Source organism: Cryptomeria japonica, chromosome 5 (assembly GCF_030272615.1).
Source record: "Cryptomeria japonica chromosome 5, Sugi_1.0, whole genome shotgun sequence".
In the NCBI taxonomy this organism is placed as follows: domain Eukaryota; kingdom Viridiplantae; phylum Streptophyta; class Pinopsida; order Cupressales; family Cupressaceae; genus Cryptomeria; species Cryptomeria japonica.
Window position 1 is genome coordinate 772,628,157 of NC_081409.1, and position 16,909 is coordinate 772,645,065.

The 16,909-nt window shown below is 32.2% G+C and overlaps 1 protein-coding gene across 1 annotated transcript; it reads right to left on the bottom strand.

The window, feature by feature from the left end:
- Nucleotides 1-1,260: 1,260 nt before the first annotated feature.
- On the bottom strand, nt 1,261-10,628 carry LOC131031306 (replication protein A 70 kDa DNA-binding subunit E-like). Its single transcript, XM_057962396.2, has 4 exons — nt 10,529-10,628; nt 9,792-9,930; nt 9,432-9,544; nt 1,261-2,453 (listed from the first exon to the last, which is right to left on the bottom strand). The coding sequence occupies exons 1-4, from the start codon at nt 10,626-10,628 to the stop codon at nt 1,261-1,263; spliced, it is 1,545 nt and encodes a 514-aa protein (XP_057818379.2).
- Nucleotides 10,629-16,909: the final 6,281 nt, after the last annotated feature.

Consider the following 16,909-nt stretch of genomic DNA (forward strand, 5'->3'; position numbering starts at 1 on the left):
GGTCTGGCTTCTCTTCAATTTGATTGCATCAATTTCTTGAGGGCAAGGCTGGATAGATATCTAATATTTGAAAGAGAGCACAGGGATGTCAGAATTTTCATAATTGAAGGTAGCTAACCTTGAACTATGTATCAAGAATGTATGAGAATTGAAAATTGTTGCATCTATGGTAATGTGATTTTAGAGGATTTGTTCTGTATGTCAAGTGCTTTTGTTGTGTTTATTTGTATGTCTAGTGATCTGTTGTGTTGTTTTGTTGCTCTCATTCAGTCAACTTATATGTACACATATTTATATACTTGTAAATGACTTTACTTGAAATGTATGGGTTTTGGAAAGTCATAAATTGACTTTGTAGTGTTGTTCTGCGTACACTTGTTGCTGTTAGCAACTTGGTTTTTCAAAAGTAGCATTGTAATATAAGTATGCATAGATATAGTAATTTCTGATACATACACATGTATGTATATATGTACATATGTATATATACATATGAATTAAATATTCAAAGTGCTACATACAAACATATGCACATATATAACTACACATGTATATATAAAAAAAACTAAGACTATGAATTTTATATATATATATATATATATATATATATATATATATATATATATATATATATCAATGTATATATATGTATAATTATTTGTTGTTCTTAGTTGTTTGCTATTTTTGAAAACATCATTCTAATATAGGTATGCACAAATATAGTAATTTCTGATACATACAGATGTATACATACATATACACGTATATATACATATCATTTAAAAATTCAAAGTTTTGTATATGAACATATGCACATATATAACTACACATGTGTATATCAAAAAGACTATAACTACGAATACATATATATAGTTATGTACATATATAAGTATAGTTGTATATCTACGAAATTCTATAAGTATGAATAATTCTGGTGTTGTATAGTTATATAAATAGATATTAGACCAGGAAAAAAATGATATACATGCATATATGTATAAATTTTCAGCAAACAACATAGAGTTCAACACATTTAAAAGTAATGAGTATGAGTGCAAATAAATTATGTCAGGAGGAAAAACTTTCAAAGAGATAAGAGGTAGATGTAAGCAATGTACATATAGATATTTATAGAAGCGGCCTTGTGTTCGTAAAACGTAATTGTTTGTATATTTAAAACTATTAAATATGTAAATTAGCTAATGGTATAATTGTATTGTAAACTGAAAGTTTAATAACCTGAAAAGATGCATTATAATTCTAAGTCTGTGTACTTAGATGATTAATTTCTGGAAGTAGTGCATGACACTCAGCTTTGAAGTCAACAGGAGAGACTTTATTGACTGTCACTTTCATCTTTGATTCTGAATTATATGTCTCAGTGGAAACCGACAGTGTGAATGAATAGTGACATGACAGTAGTCTCTTAATCACTGAGCAAGCTGTCTCTGTTGTTGTTGCATCATTTTGTAGTGCACAAAGTTGTTTTACAGTTTTGTGTAGCAAGTGAATGCTACCCTCATCAAATGCAATGGCCCATAGAGTACCTGTGGCATCTTGTAACTTTAGTGGCAAGAGGTAACTATAATTATAGTCTTGCATAGTCATTTGACATCTAGAGCAAAACAGAGAATCATCAACTTGATGTGTACATTTTTTCTTGCAAGGCCTTCCATTGATTATTAGTGGACAGGTTGCGTAATATAAATTTTGGTCAGTTACGTTTAAAAAGCGCAGAACGGCTAGCAAAGTTGTTTGAATTGTTTCTGGTTTGATGCTCATTTGCTCACGAATTGAAGAAATAGTCATTCTACTATATTTACCATCTATGTGGATAGTTTCTGCAACAAAGGGTACAACAAGCAAAGGGTCCTTTCCTCTTAACATTAGAAGCTCTGCTTCTAGAAAAGTTGGGTTGATATGTAATATGGTTGCAGCTGTTATGTTTATAAGCTTCCCATTGAAATAGCCAACACGAGAATTACGTAAAGCAAGGATAACCAAACTATCATTGATCAACATATTTTTCAATTCTAGGCCTTTTTGTTCTGCCATTGGACCCCATAGGTTGATGTCAATTGTTGAATTAGATAGATCACTAATTTTCACAACACGTTTGTGTGTTTGACTGCCATCTTTCCTGTGTATTGGAATGATATCTCCAACATATAGAACAAGGTCAATTCTGTCAACCAACATGTTATTTGTTAGATGAAACAATTCATTAATGGGCATGAAAGGAGGACCTTGTTGATCTGCTTGTTCTTCGTTGGTGCAGCGTTTCAGTATGGATGCATCAAACAAGGTGATTTCTAAATGACTATTTAGTTTGTTGTACCTTGCATTTGCCTTCTTAATAGATCCCTTTGAAATAAGATAATGTGAACCTATGTCCACACGGTTAGAGTGTAACTTAGCTATCTCATCAAAACATGTAATTCTAATTTCAGAATCTTCACAATCAACAATGTCAAAGCTAAACACATGGCCATTTTTTGTGGCTGTGTTATATGCCTTAATAGGGCATTTATGAGTAACTCTCCCTTTGATTGTTCATTTATTTTGGTATGGATTCAAAGTTTTGATAGGGCTTATATTTTCAGAAGTTGTTGTTTGCGGGGATGGCAATTCAGTGGTAAATTGAAGAGATCGTTTAGATGTTGATGATCTGTCCTCAGACATCATTTCTAGTTATTGTTCTTTGAACGGGTATACTGGTTTACCAAAGAATTGGAAATCACTTTTTTTCACTTCCAGACTAAGTATTACAATAGTCCTGTGAAAACAAAAGACTTCTTTTTAAATTACTGTTGATTATACATAAACAAAATTAAAAAAAGATGAAACATATTGTATTTAATAACCATAGTTGATTTCCTACCTTGTGTTCCATATGTATCGGCATGTATAACTCGATAACTGGACTATCGTGCCTATTTTTAGAATATTTGAATCTATCAGAGTAGCATATTAAGAAGGCAAGATTGCCAACTGCATGTATGTGCCATCAGATAACACTAATTTATGTCTGTCAGTATCATCTGTGTTGTTCTGCATTTTCTGAAATGACAAAACTTGTAGCAATGCTAAAGGAAGGTCATCCCCAACATTGATAGATTGAATTGCAAAAGGGGTAGGGACATACTCTTGGGTTTTTGCCTACAAAAAATAATATGAATATAGAGGATTTAATTTTAACGGCAAGCAGCTTATATGTTTCCTTACTTGTTAATGTAAAGCTTGTGTTAGTAAAGTATGTAATCAAGCTATGTTATCTATAGAGTATGCATTTACTTTTGCACTATGCTATGAAAAAAGGATGCATGTAGTAATGAAAAGGATGGTATGGAAAAGAGAGATGAATTGTCCAAAAAAAGAGCATAAAAGCTTTGTATTTTGAAAAGCTTTGATAATTTAGCTTACCAAATTATCAATAGTGGAGTGGTCTATCGATTCAGAGGTGGCTGCAGAAGATGCCATTGTGCATATATACCTTTTGAGAATTAAAAGTAAATTATAAGCATGATGAATTGTAGTTCTTATATTAGAATACAATCACAACATGATGTAAGCTTATCAAAGGTATATATGCACAAGCAGAGCAAAATTAACTAAGTTTAGACTAACGTTGTTACAGTTTATTTTTTGTTTCAAATGGTAATGAATTGATCATAATGTGATTGAAACATGCATTGAAAATGATAATTGGGCATATGCTGATAAGCTTAAAAAACATAAAGTATGACATCATGATTTACATATTTGAGAGCATATTAACAAAATATGAGTTCATCTCATCAAAGATCTTTGAAAATATGGGATGCTTCTGTCTGTTTCGAATCTTAACCAAAATATGAATGTAACTTTTTAAACATTGAATAATTACAACACAGGATCAAGCCAAGCAACACATCCAAGCTCATTATCAGTCCATTTAAATACTCTATCTCCTAATGTGAAAACAACCGTTGGATCATCTAATTGTTCAGTACTTGGTATTGGTAAAGGTGCTAATTCAATACTATGCATGGTTGTTACAGCAGTACAAGATGTAGAGAGGTTGATTGTTGTTTGGTTTGGTGATTTATGTTCGTAGTGGTCAATTATCTTTCTGAGGTTGCTCTTTAACTTGTTTCTTTCTTGCAACATGCTTTCAATTACATTGTTGATGCTCTCTGTTGCTTTCAATCTTCTATTTATTCTGAAATTTGATTGTGTAAGTGTGGTTGTTTTCTGTTGGAATGACAAAGTGGAAATGCATTACTAAAAAAAGTGAACATACAAGAATAATACAACAAATCTTTAAGTGGATCACTTTTTTTTTTTGTGAATTAGAATGAATTTACTATTAACTGATTATAAAAACTTGTAATAATTAGGTTAATACTTTAAGTTTTGTAAATTGACCAATGAGTCAACTTAAAAAGCTTTCACTCTGCAAGACAAGTGCTTAGTTGCATTTATTTTAGAGTATGTGTGTGTGTATATATATATATATATATATATATATATATATATATATATATATATATATATAATATGAGAATTTATTATTAGTAAAGTAAAAAATGTAACTATGTTATGCAATAAGGTGGTCACAAAATCAAAATTATAGACATCAATTGCAATATATTAATGTTCTAAATATGGAACATTTGTTAGTGGTTATTTATCTTGGTGATTAAAAGCCTTCATGTGCACAAAGTCAGTTATCTGATTTGCATGAGTCTGACCAAATATTTTGTGAAGCAACGTTGTGTTTAATGTTTTCCTGTGCAAAATGTATAATCCTGCTATGAAAACATTTTTGATTTGTGTGTATTCTGTTGTAGGTTAAAAGGGTTTTACTTTGTGTTGACGTGTGCCTCGGTTGCGGTCGTCTCCATGTGTGCGCTCTGTTTCCGAAGCGACGCTGTCTTTAATGATTTTGTCCCCAAGGCTGTGCACGAATGTCGACGTTCTTTATGGCTGCTTGCAACCCTAAAATCTAATTTGTTTTGTTGTTGTCAGCAATATTTTGCTCTGGAAATTTTAGCATAAGGTTGTTAGGCTTTGTTCTCATTGTGACTGTTTTACTGGGCTTCTTTGTGAGTTTGACAGCGTGAATGGTTTCAATTTCAAAGGTAAGGTTTCATTTTATTAAAATTTGTCTGTCTACTTGCAAGGTTGTTGCTTTGTTTCTGTTGTTTAACTGTTTGTGTGGGTGGGTACTTCCAGTTTGCAAGGTGATGCTCTGCAAAAAGGATTAGAAAACCTGTTTGATGGCAACACACACAAGAGCACAAGAAACAAACGTTAGTGTTAGCAACAAAAGATTATCCTAAACAGGCATATCAAGAGAGATATTAAGCATGAAATAGAAAGCATATAAACATAAAATGAAATAGCTAATCAAGATGCTCATAGTTGCTCCTCCCTTGTTCCTCTCCTCTCCAAGTCCCAAATGAGTGTAGCTCTCAGCAGCTTTTTGCACTATGGATGCTTATGGAGGATTGAGATTTAATACTAAGCTTCAAATATGAAATGAAAAGCTAAATACTATGCTAGAGTAGATAGTGATGCTATGAAAAAGCTCTATGCTAATGCCAGTATAACAACAATACTCTAAAATGCTTCTCTTTTGCTTGAGGAGAAGGGTTCTATTTATAGAAGAAATGGGGAAATGAAAGGTTAAGATTGAATGGTTTAATCAAGGGCCAAGTTTGAAAGTTGGGGATCCATGTGCACAATTGGCACCAATAAAATGGTGACAAGTGTCAACATAGGATTGGGTTGAGAGAAGAGGTTGGAGGCATTAAAGGCCTGAGAGGACCTCATGGTTATCTAGAAGGTAAGGGTCAAGTCTAAACTAAGATTACCCGTTGGATTAAGAGTTAATCCAAGGATAAACCTTTGTGCAAATGTTTAAGAGATAATCATGGTCAAAGCATTAATGGCCTGATGAGACCTTTGGGTTGGGTAGAGGTTGAGTCAAAACAAATGTTTTAACCATGTGGGAGGGTTGAATTAACCATTAATGGTTATTGGAGACTTTGGGGATTAAGTGGTTGAAGGTTGAAAGCTTTCAAAGGTTATCCAAGACTTTGAGGGTTAATTTGTTGAACACACAAAGCATTAATTGCTTTTCAAAGACTTTGGAGTCTTTGAGAAGTGACTCCAATTTGCTTAGGAATGTGACAATATTTAAGGGATGGATTTAGGCTAATTAGGAAGGGTTTAGAAGAATCTAGAAGGGGTTTAGGCATACAAGTGGATTTTGTAGGAAAATGCAAGTGGGAGAAATTTTGGTATTTTCAATTAAAATAAAATCATTTATTTCAATTAAATGGTGTAAGTTGAATTTGGATAAATATTTAAATAAATATTAATTTATTTAAATGAGAAAAAGAAGATAAAGCATTTAAAATGCTTGAAGACTTTGAGGGAAACCATTAAAGGCTTGAAGACTTTAAGGAAAACCATTAAAGTCTTAAGAAGACTATAGAAGGAAGCCATCAAGTTTGAAGACTTTAAAGCCATCAAGTTTGACTACTTTAAGGGAAACCATTAAAGGTTTCAAGTGGGTGAGGATAAATAGGATTTTAAATAAATAATTTATTTAAAATAGTTGTGCAACTTGCTTTTGTAGGAAAATACAAGTGGGTGGAGGATAAAGGTGATTTAAATAAATTATTTATTTAAAATAATTGTGCAACTTGTATTTGTAGGAAAATGCAAGTGGGTGGAGGATAAAGGTGATTTTAAATAAATGATTTATTTATTTAAATGTGAGAGGTGGGATTTTGGGGGTTTTAAATAAATATTAATTTATTTAAATGTGAGAGAAGATTTAATTAAATAAATATGATTTATTTATTTAATTAATGGTCTGAATTTGGTTAAGTGAATTAAATCAAATAAATTGAATAATTTATTTAATTAATAGGAGAATAGGGTTAAGATGAATTAATTAAATATTAATTTAATTAATTATTAATTGATGGTTAAATAATCAAATAAATACTAAGTATTCATTTAATTAAGTGGACAGATTTATGTGACTACACAAGGCATTTTTGAGGCTGCTCTGTCAGTTTCAAGCTGTGAATGGTTTGAATTTGCAAGGTAAATACTGGTTATATTTATATTCTTTTTTCTTTTGTAAAGCATTTTTTTGGAATCTATTGTGCAAATTTTTGGAAATAGCTTTCATTTTATTTAAATTTATTTTTGTTTTGTAATGCATTTTTTTTATATTCTACTTATTTTCTCCTCCCGTGTGCTTGCAGGGTTGTGGCTTTGTTTATGTTGTTTAACTATTTGTGGGCATGGCTACTTGCAGTTTAATTGTTGTAGGCAATATTTCGCTCTGCAAATTTTCGCATGAGGTTGTATATAGTCGTGGAGTTAGGTTTTGTTCTGGTTGCGACTGTTTTATTGGGTTTCTTTGTGAGCTTCACGCCATGAATGGTTTGAATTTGCAATGTAAGCTTTGGTTTTATTTAAATTCTTTTTTGTTTTGTAATGCATTTTTTTTATAGTCTGCTTATTTTCTCCTTCCGTGTCCTTGCAGGGTTGTCACTTCGTTTAACTATTTGACCATGTATATTGTGCTTTTTTTTGTGTGTGCTGCACTTGCAGGGTTCTTAGTTTGTTATGGGCGCTTGAAACTATAAAATGTAATCTGTTTTGTTGTTGTTGTAAGTATTTTTCTCTGTAAATTTTCTTGTAACATTCAATTTAGTTGTCGAGTTAGGTTTTCTTTTGGCTGTGAGTGTTTACTTGATGGGGTTTGTAAGCTACTCACTGCAACATAACCGTTTTCTTGTTGTTGTAAGTATTTTACTCTCCAAGGTAGCTATTTACTAACATTCATGTTGGAGTGGTGTTAATCTACAAGGGTATATATGTGATTACTGCTGTGTGCACACGAAGGTTTTATTCAGTAAGATAAATTGATATTGATATTGATATATATATAGATTTATATAGAAGTGTTGGCACTGTAAAAATTCCTTGATGCTTACAGGCTTGCTACTTTGTTTATGTTATTTAACTATTTATGCGCGTAACTACTTTCAGACTACAACACAGAGTACCCTATGTATATATACATACACACATGTCTATATGTACATACATGCATATATATATGTGTGTGTGTGTGTGAACATGTGTGTATTTATATACATGTATACATGCCTATACATACATGTATATATATATGTACATATGTGTATGTACACATACATATATCAGCACTACAAAGCATTCTAAGAAAGACAATTATATATATAGTTTATTTATGTTATTTAACTGTTTGTGTATGTGACTACTTTCAGACTACAACGCAGACTTGTATCAACAAATCCTACACACTTTAGAATGGAGTTATTAAAACAAAGATTTAATAAAACCCTATATACATATATATAGACATATGTATATATGGGTATGTACATATACATATATCAGCACTACAAAGTATTCTAACGAAAATAATTATATAAATACTTTGTTTATGTTATTTAATTGTTTGTGGACGTGACTACTTTGAGACTACAACGCAAACTTGTATCAATAAATCCTACACACTTTAGAACATAGTTATTAAAACAAAGATTTAATAAAACCCTATATACATATACATACACACGTGTATATATACATACATGCATATATATATATATATATATATATATATATATATATATATATATATATATATATATATATGCGTACATGTGTATATTTATATACATGTATACATGCATATACAAACATGTATATATATACATATATCAACACTACAATGCATTCTAAGAAAAACTATTATATATATATGTACATCATGTGTATATATATGTGCATGTATATATACACGTACATGTGTATATGCATACATATATATGTATATATATATACATATATTGGTACTCTAACAATTTGTTAATCTTTGCACACATAAAGAACATCGACATTCACGCACAGCCTCAGGGACGAAATCATTAAAGACAACATTGTTTCAGAAACAGAGCACACGTCACCACACAGGCAAGGTAATGAACACGAACGTACTGGAGGGACAAGATCATTTAATTTATACACGCCTATGCATATATGTATGTAGTCAAGACAACAAACAGTTAAATAACATAAACAAAGTCACAACCCTGCAAGTACACCGTGCAAAAAAAATAAACACCCTATAAAATAAAGCACTACAAATTTGAAAAACTTGAAATTCAATACTGAACATTCGGTGAAAATTTTCATAGCAAAATATTCTTGAGAACAACAAAAGAAATTACATTGTAGGGTTGCAAGCAGCCATAAAGAACGTTGGCATTAGTGCAGACAATAAAAATATCCGCAAAATCCAAAACCAAACTAAAATTATTTCAACCTAGACCAGAATTTAATTGGCAACAGAATGGTCAAAACCTAAATACCTGTGAAAGTGAACAGAGACGTTGCAGACTCAAAGTAATCACGTCCACAAACAGTTAAATAACATAACCAAAGTAACAACCCAGCAACCACACCACGGCCAAAAATAAGGACACTATCAAATAATGCATTATGAATTTTGAAAACTTAAAAAATAAACTAAACAAGTACCTAGCAACGTAAAACCATTAACGACGAGAACCTCAAAAACAAGCAAACAACAAAACCCAACAAAAACCCTTTTAACCTACAACAAAATGCACAAAGTACCAACCTTGCAACTACACCAAACCGGGAAATAAGCAGACTATAAAAAAATGCATTACAAAACAAAAAAGAATCTAACTAAAACCAGAACTTACCTTGCAAATTCAAACCATTCAGTCAGAGCCACAACAAAACCTAACTCAAAAACTATATCCAAAGTTATGCGAAAACACCTTGGAAACTGGAAGTAGTCACACCCACAAACAATTAAATAACATAGACAAAGTAACAACCCTGCAAGCACACGAAACGAGAAAATAAGCACACTATAAAAAAATGCAATACAAGACCAATTTTTTTATTAAAAAAACCAAAGCTTACCTTAAAAATTCAAACCATTCACAGCATGAAGGTCACAAGGGAGCCCAATAAAACAATCACAACCAGAACAAAACCTAACTCGACGACTATATGCAACCTTATGCGAAAATTTGCAAACCGAAATATTGCCGACAACAACAAAACAAATTAGATTTTAGGGTTCCAAGCGGCCATAAAGAATCTAAATAAAATGCGAACTTACCTTGCAAATTCAAACAGTTAAAGAACATAAACAAATAAAATAATCCTGCAAGCACACGAAAGCAGAAAATAAGTAGAGTATAGATTTAATCTATTACAAAACCAAAACAAATTTAAATAAATTTCTTACATTACAAATTCAAACCATTCAAGCCGTGAAGCTCACAAAGGAGCGCAATAAAACAAACACAACCAGAACAAAACATAAGTCCACGACTATATACAACCTCATGCAAAAATTTGCAGAGCGAAATATTGCCTACAACAATGAAAGAAATTAAATTTTAGGGTTGCAAGCGGCCAAACTTACCTTGCAAATTCAAAGCATGCACAGTGTGAAACTCACAAAGCAGCCTTGAAAATGCCTTCCAAATTGGAAGTAGCCACACCCACAAACAGTTAAACAACATAAACAAAGCCACAACCCTGCAAGCACACGGGAGGAGAAAATAAGCATATAAAAAAAATGCATTACAAAACAAAAATAAATTTAAGTAAAACAAAAGCTATTTGCAAAAATCTGCACAACAGATTCCAAAAAAATGCATTACAAAACGAGAAAGAATATAAATATAACCAGAATTTACCTTGCAAATTCAAACCATTCACGGCTTGAAAATGACAGAGCACCGTCAAAAATTCCTTGCAAACTGGAAGTAGCCACCCCCACAAACAGTTAAACAACAAAGACAAAGCAACAACCCTGCAAGCAGACGGAAGGAGAAAATAAGCAGACTATAAACAAAATGCATTACAAAAGAAAAACACATTTAAATAAAACGAAACCTTATCTTCAAATTCAAACCATTCACGTTGTCAAACTCATAAAGAAGCCCAGTAAAATGGTCACAACGAGAACAAAACCTAACCAGTAAAACAGTCACAACGAGAACAAAAACTAACAACCTTATGCAAAAATTTCCAGAGCGAAATATTGCCGACAACAACAAAACAAATTAGATTTTAGGGTTGCAAGCAACCATAAAGAACGTCGACATTCATGCACAACCTCAGGGACGAAATCATTAAAGACAGTGTCTCTTCAGAAATAGAGCGCACGCACGGAGATGATCGCAACCGAGGCACACGTCAGCAAGCGGGTCAGACAATGAACACGCACGCACCAGAGGGAGAACGTCGGCGACAAGACATTCCGGCGGCTCGTCGGAATGTCTTGCAATTTTCCGGCCGCTTTCGCCCACTAAAAGCCTATCGGCTTAAATACAATCTTTCACAAACAAAGAAAAGGAGAAAATCTAATGGGACAAAACTCCTTCCCAAGGTGAGACATGGAATACCATAAGATTGTGACAAGTGCCTTATTTTTATGATATGAGACATAAAGTGATAAGTATCCTATTTATACCCTAAGTAAAATGATGAAGTGTGGAAATAACCTAGTAGTGGAACAAGTTAGGTAATACCCCTATTCACACCACCAATCCCCCTTTAAGTGCAACTTAGGGAGAATGAAAAAATATGCAAATATGCAAGGATGAATTTTGTCTATTAGGCTATGTTAGGTATCCATTGACAAATGAAATCTCTCACGAACAAAGAAAATAAGAAAATTCAAGGCGACAAAATTCCTTTCCCCAAAAAGAGAAAATGAGAAGGTGAAAGGAGGATCCAACATGACCCTCTGAGAACTACTTCTATCACCAATATACAATCAATGATCCTTTCATAAAAAGGAAAGAAACACTTGATGACAAAAGTCAATCCAATGCCTACTTGAACAATATTCCTTCCTTTGGGAAGAAACAAAACCAAGTATAAATGTAGGAAAGCTTCCTTTTCTAGATAAGAATTTGAGGAAAGAAAGTTAATGATGTGTGGAGTCTTGATATTTTGTTCAAGTTTACTCATGTTGATGCTAGAAGTTTACCTTTTCAAATTACGCATTTTAGGCCACATTGACAAAAATGAAACTCAATAATCTAGTACAGATGGATGAAGAACAAGATCCAAAAAAGAAATCTCCCTTGAAGATAAAGATGCGTCCTCCAAATTTTGCTCAAAAGTATCCACACTCATGTCAAATTAAGATGAATGATCATGTAGAGAATGAACAAGATGTTCTGAGTGTTCCCTCACAACAATTGGAGAAGATGAATGCAACCAATGATGTCTCCAAAATTTGAAATATGGGACTACAAACAAAATTGTAATGTTTATCAAGTATTTATTCCAAATAGCCATATTTGGAAGATGATGTATATCTTGTTCCATCGAATCACAAGTAGCAATGAATGTAGCAACACAAGAAACAATAGATGGAGATGTGATCTCAAAAGGAGGAGAAACAAGAAGATAAGTCCCTTTGTCATCTATACATTCAAAATATTCACTATATTCAAGCTTCTTTAGAGTATCATCATCAAAGGGGAATGAAGCAATATGCAACGAGATCATTTGGGAACAGAGAGATATGAGGGTCTCCAAATATCTTCCAAATATCTTCCAAATCTCAATCCAAAGTATGTGTGGGCACTCAATATTTTAGATGTCCACATGAAAATCAACACTAATAGTTGTATCAATCAATCCTATAATACAGTCATTATTATCACCCCAAATTGATTTATTCCAAAGTGTCTTTTGTTCATGTAGGATTCTATAAGGATAAGGTAAAATTTTAAGCCACCTTGGATGTGTTCAAATGTCTTTTTGTCAAGACTTGTTATTGTTTTTTTCAGAATTACCATAGAACGATGAATAAAAACACCCATGATACTTTCTCAAGTGGTGAAATTTGAAAACAATACATATGGATCGGCCATTAGATTACTTACCCTCCCTCCCCTCCCCCTCCCCTTTACAGCACACCACCAAATTCATTTAATGAAAGAACCTTCTAATACAATCTATATGGACAAAAATGGCAACAAGGGGTTGAAAAAAAACTCAGAGGGCCTAGGTAAAAAGCCTCTAAATTTGACAATGATTTTAGGGTTTTTGGGTCTTTTGGATGCAATGGAAAGGTCCGTTTTTTCCAAAGTGCTTCAAAAATTTAGCTACTTCTTAGATTTGGAAACCACCTCCCAACTTCAAACCCTTGTAGATCTAACCTCAAAAGACTAATTTGGGTGAAACAAAAGACAAAATTGACTTTCTTTAACTCCCTGAACTCAATGGCAAACTCATATTTTCTCCAACATACTCCAATGTGAACCTACAATAAACAAATAAATAATCACAAAGAATAAACCCTCAAATATAGTTTTTCTTTCAATTTTGTTTTGAATGTCCAAGTTGTCATATGATGCAAGAGAAGAGCATACTCTACTAAATTCGCCAAGTTCTCTTATCTAAAATTAGCTCTACCTTCGTATCAGAGAAGGGTTTTGCAATAATGGAGCTACGATACCATATAGGAGTTGAAGATTAGTTCAATATCCCAGGATCACTTGCAAAAACAATGTTAACCTTCCATGAGAGAGTATGCAAGAAATGAGCTTTCTTGATATTAAGATCTATGAGATATGGAATACAAAGTGTACAATAGAATTTATTATATAGGCAAGGTGACATATAGAACTAAACAAGATGTGGACATGTATCTTAATCATATAACATCAGACAAATAACTCAAAAAAAATTAAATAATCTAGGACACAAAAAGTAAATGAGATAAGATCCCATTGACAACTAAGACTTCTTGAAAGACACCTAACACCTAAGTTAATTTAACATGTGAATAGGACTCCACTAAGTAATCAGCTAGGTACAAAACCTCATTTACACCAACACTATTTAGTTTTGTCTTGCAAATTTTGTCATTGTGAACTAACAAATTATATCTCAAAAAATATTTTTATTCTATAATATTAAGGGATGGTGATTCTATTGCAAATCATATAAATACTTAATTTTATTATAAGTTAGCTTGCATAGATAGATGGTAAGATAGAAGATAGATAAGTGTATTTTGTTGCTTTGTTCTTTTCTGAAATCTTAGATAATTTTAGTTGTTGCCATAAGTGGTGGTAGTGTAGAGTCAAATATGGATAGTCTCATTGTCACACTTAGCATAGAAGAAATGAGAAGAAAGACCATAAATGTTGGCTCCATATGCTTTGCATGCATGATGTAGATCCAAAGAGAAAGGGCCTAAAGGAGATAAAAAGGAAGGATAAGTCAAAAGGATGTTTTGAAACCCTAGAAAAAAAAAAAAAGTGCCAAAATTGTGGCAAAAGTGGGCATGTGGAAAAGGAATGCAAAATTGATTAAAATAAAAAGTGTAGATTCTTCCATGGAAAATTCCATGGATGATGGTGATTTGCTAGTTTGTTTATTTTAGGTAACACTATTGGCAATGAAGCTTGTCTTATTGATTCAAGTTTCCCCTATCATATGACTCCTCACAAAGAGTGGTTTGCTACATATTCAAGTTTTGATGGGGGAGATGTTTTCCTTGGTAATAGCAACACAAAAAAGATTATTGGTTAAGGAAAACAAAAAATTGTATTTCAATGATAGAAGGATTAAATCCCTCGATGATGTTTTACATATTTAGGGCTTACGAGAAATTTATTATTTTTACCTGTTGAATTAATTTTAGGATGACATTTGACAAATTTTGTTATAGTTTGGTAAGTGGGAGTTTGGTGATTGCTAAAGGATTTCAGATAAAGACTTTGTTTAGTCTTAATACCTCTACTTTTTGTAACTCTATCAATGTCAGTAGTGCTAAAAATGCATGTACGTTGTGACATTATAGGTTGGGTCACTTTAATGAAAAATTCTTAAGATCATTGTTAATAAAAATTTGGTTTATGAATTTTTTTATTATTTAATTGGTAAAAATTATTTTTGTGAGCATTGTTTGTTTGGTAAACAGAATATATCAATATGTTCTACTGGGACTAATAAGTTTAATAGAATATTAAAGATCCTTTATTCAAATGTGTTTGGCCTAGTGGATTTTGACTCTTTTGATAATCTCGATACTATGCTACTTTTATTGATGATGTCTTGAGATACACTTGGATTTATTTTTTTCATGCAAAATCTATGTCTTTTACTAAGTTTAAGGGATTTAAATCCTTAGTTAAAAAATTTCATAAATGCATCTTCATTGGTTATGGTAAGAATGTACAAGGTTATAAGTTTTGGAATCCTCTAACCCAAAAAATGTTTTTTTCTAGAGGTGTGATTTTTAGGGATTTTAGAGCTTACTTGGGTGAAGAACAACCAAGGGAGAAAGATAGGAATAAAATAGTGCACTTGTAGACAAAGATAGAAAATTAGGAAGATACACATGTGGAAGAACAATCAAATGGACCTGAGGATGGATAAGAAGAAGAGGGTTTAGAGAGTTTAGATGATGTGTAGGATGAGTACACATGAGAACAACATGCAGAACCCATTACTCCTACCTTGAGAAATTCTACAAGATAAAAAAATCTAGTTAACAGATATAGCCCACCAAATTTTCACTGTGTATTTTTTCTTTGTTAAGTATTGACGATGAACCTAGATATTTCAAGGAGATTCTCTCTTCAAAGGAAAGTGAGCCTTGGATGCAAGCCATGCAAAGGAGATTGTGGATTTGGATAGTTATGGTGCCTGAAATCTTGTTAGATTTACTGAAGGAATAAATCTCATTGGTTGCAAGTTGGTGTTTTTAAAAATAAATTTGATTTGAGCTATCAATTAAAGTGATATAAGGATAGACTTGTGGCTAAGGGCTACTCCTTGAGAGAGGGAGTTGATTTTAGTAGAAAATTATCTCTTGTTGCTAAGTTAACTACTATTATATTCTTATTATCTATTACTACTTCTTGTGATTTTGAAATAGAGTAAAATGGATGTTAAAATTACCTTCTTACATAGGAATATTGAGGAGGAGATTCATATGTGACAAATTGATGGTTTTGTTGTGAAAGAAAATACATTTGATTTACAAGGTAAAATGCTCTTTGTATGGTTTAAAATAGTCACCTAGGATGTGGTACCAATTTTTTTATGTTTTTCCAAGGAGCGATGAGGATTATTGTGTTTAAATTAAATCTATTGATGATGAAATATTGATTATTGTCTTGTATGTTGTTGACTTATTGTTTAATGGTAGCAATAAGATGATGATTAGGGAGCTCGAGACTCATCTTTCTAGCACATTCAATCTGGACTAGGTAGCTACAAAATATTTTATCTAGGCATCCACATTTTGGTAGGAACCACCCATAATTATATGTTTGTGCATGTTTACATATATCATTTTCATACTATCTAGAGTCGGGCACCCAAGTTTGTATGTTCTAGGATTGAGTCATTGAAGCTATTAGAAAGTAATGGAGCACCCAGGATTGACTAATTTCATTGGATATGGGTCATGTGTCCATGTGAACATTAAATTCTTTTATTGTGTTTATAGGTTGTCCAATATGGAGGCATGTGTTATTTCAGGTGCTTTTTACTCATTGTTTGGACATTTCACAATAGTTTTCCCTTTCACATTTAAAAAAAAAATTGTAACCTTGAGATAGTATTTTCATATCGGGTTGAGTTATTGAAGTGTTGTCAAATTTCTCAGAGAATTGAAATGAAGTGTATTGTTGTATTAATAATGTACTTTTCCTCTTTCTTGAATGGATTTTTTTAAAGGATTTCTCCACGTAAATCTCCTTTCATCTATGGCATTGATAATTTTATGCTTTTGGTGTATGTGCAATTACTAAAATCATTT

Excerpts from the sequence above, each read along its gene's own strand:
- LOC131031306 (XM_057962396.2), bottom strand. The coding sequence starts at position 10,628 with ATGTTGTTTAACTGTTTGTGGGTGTGGCTACTTCCAATTTGGAAGGCA. Across the intron at positions 9,931-10,528 it reads GCATGCTTTGAATTTGCAAG|GGTTGTTACTTTGTCTATGT; the intron begins GTAAGTTTGGCC and ends GTGTGCTTGCAG. Across the intron at positions 9,545-9,791 it reads GAATGGTTTGAATTTGCAAG|TGTCCTTATTTTTGGCCGTG; the intron begins GTAAGTTCTGGT and ends ATTATTTGATAG.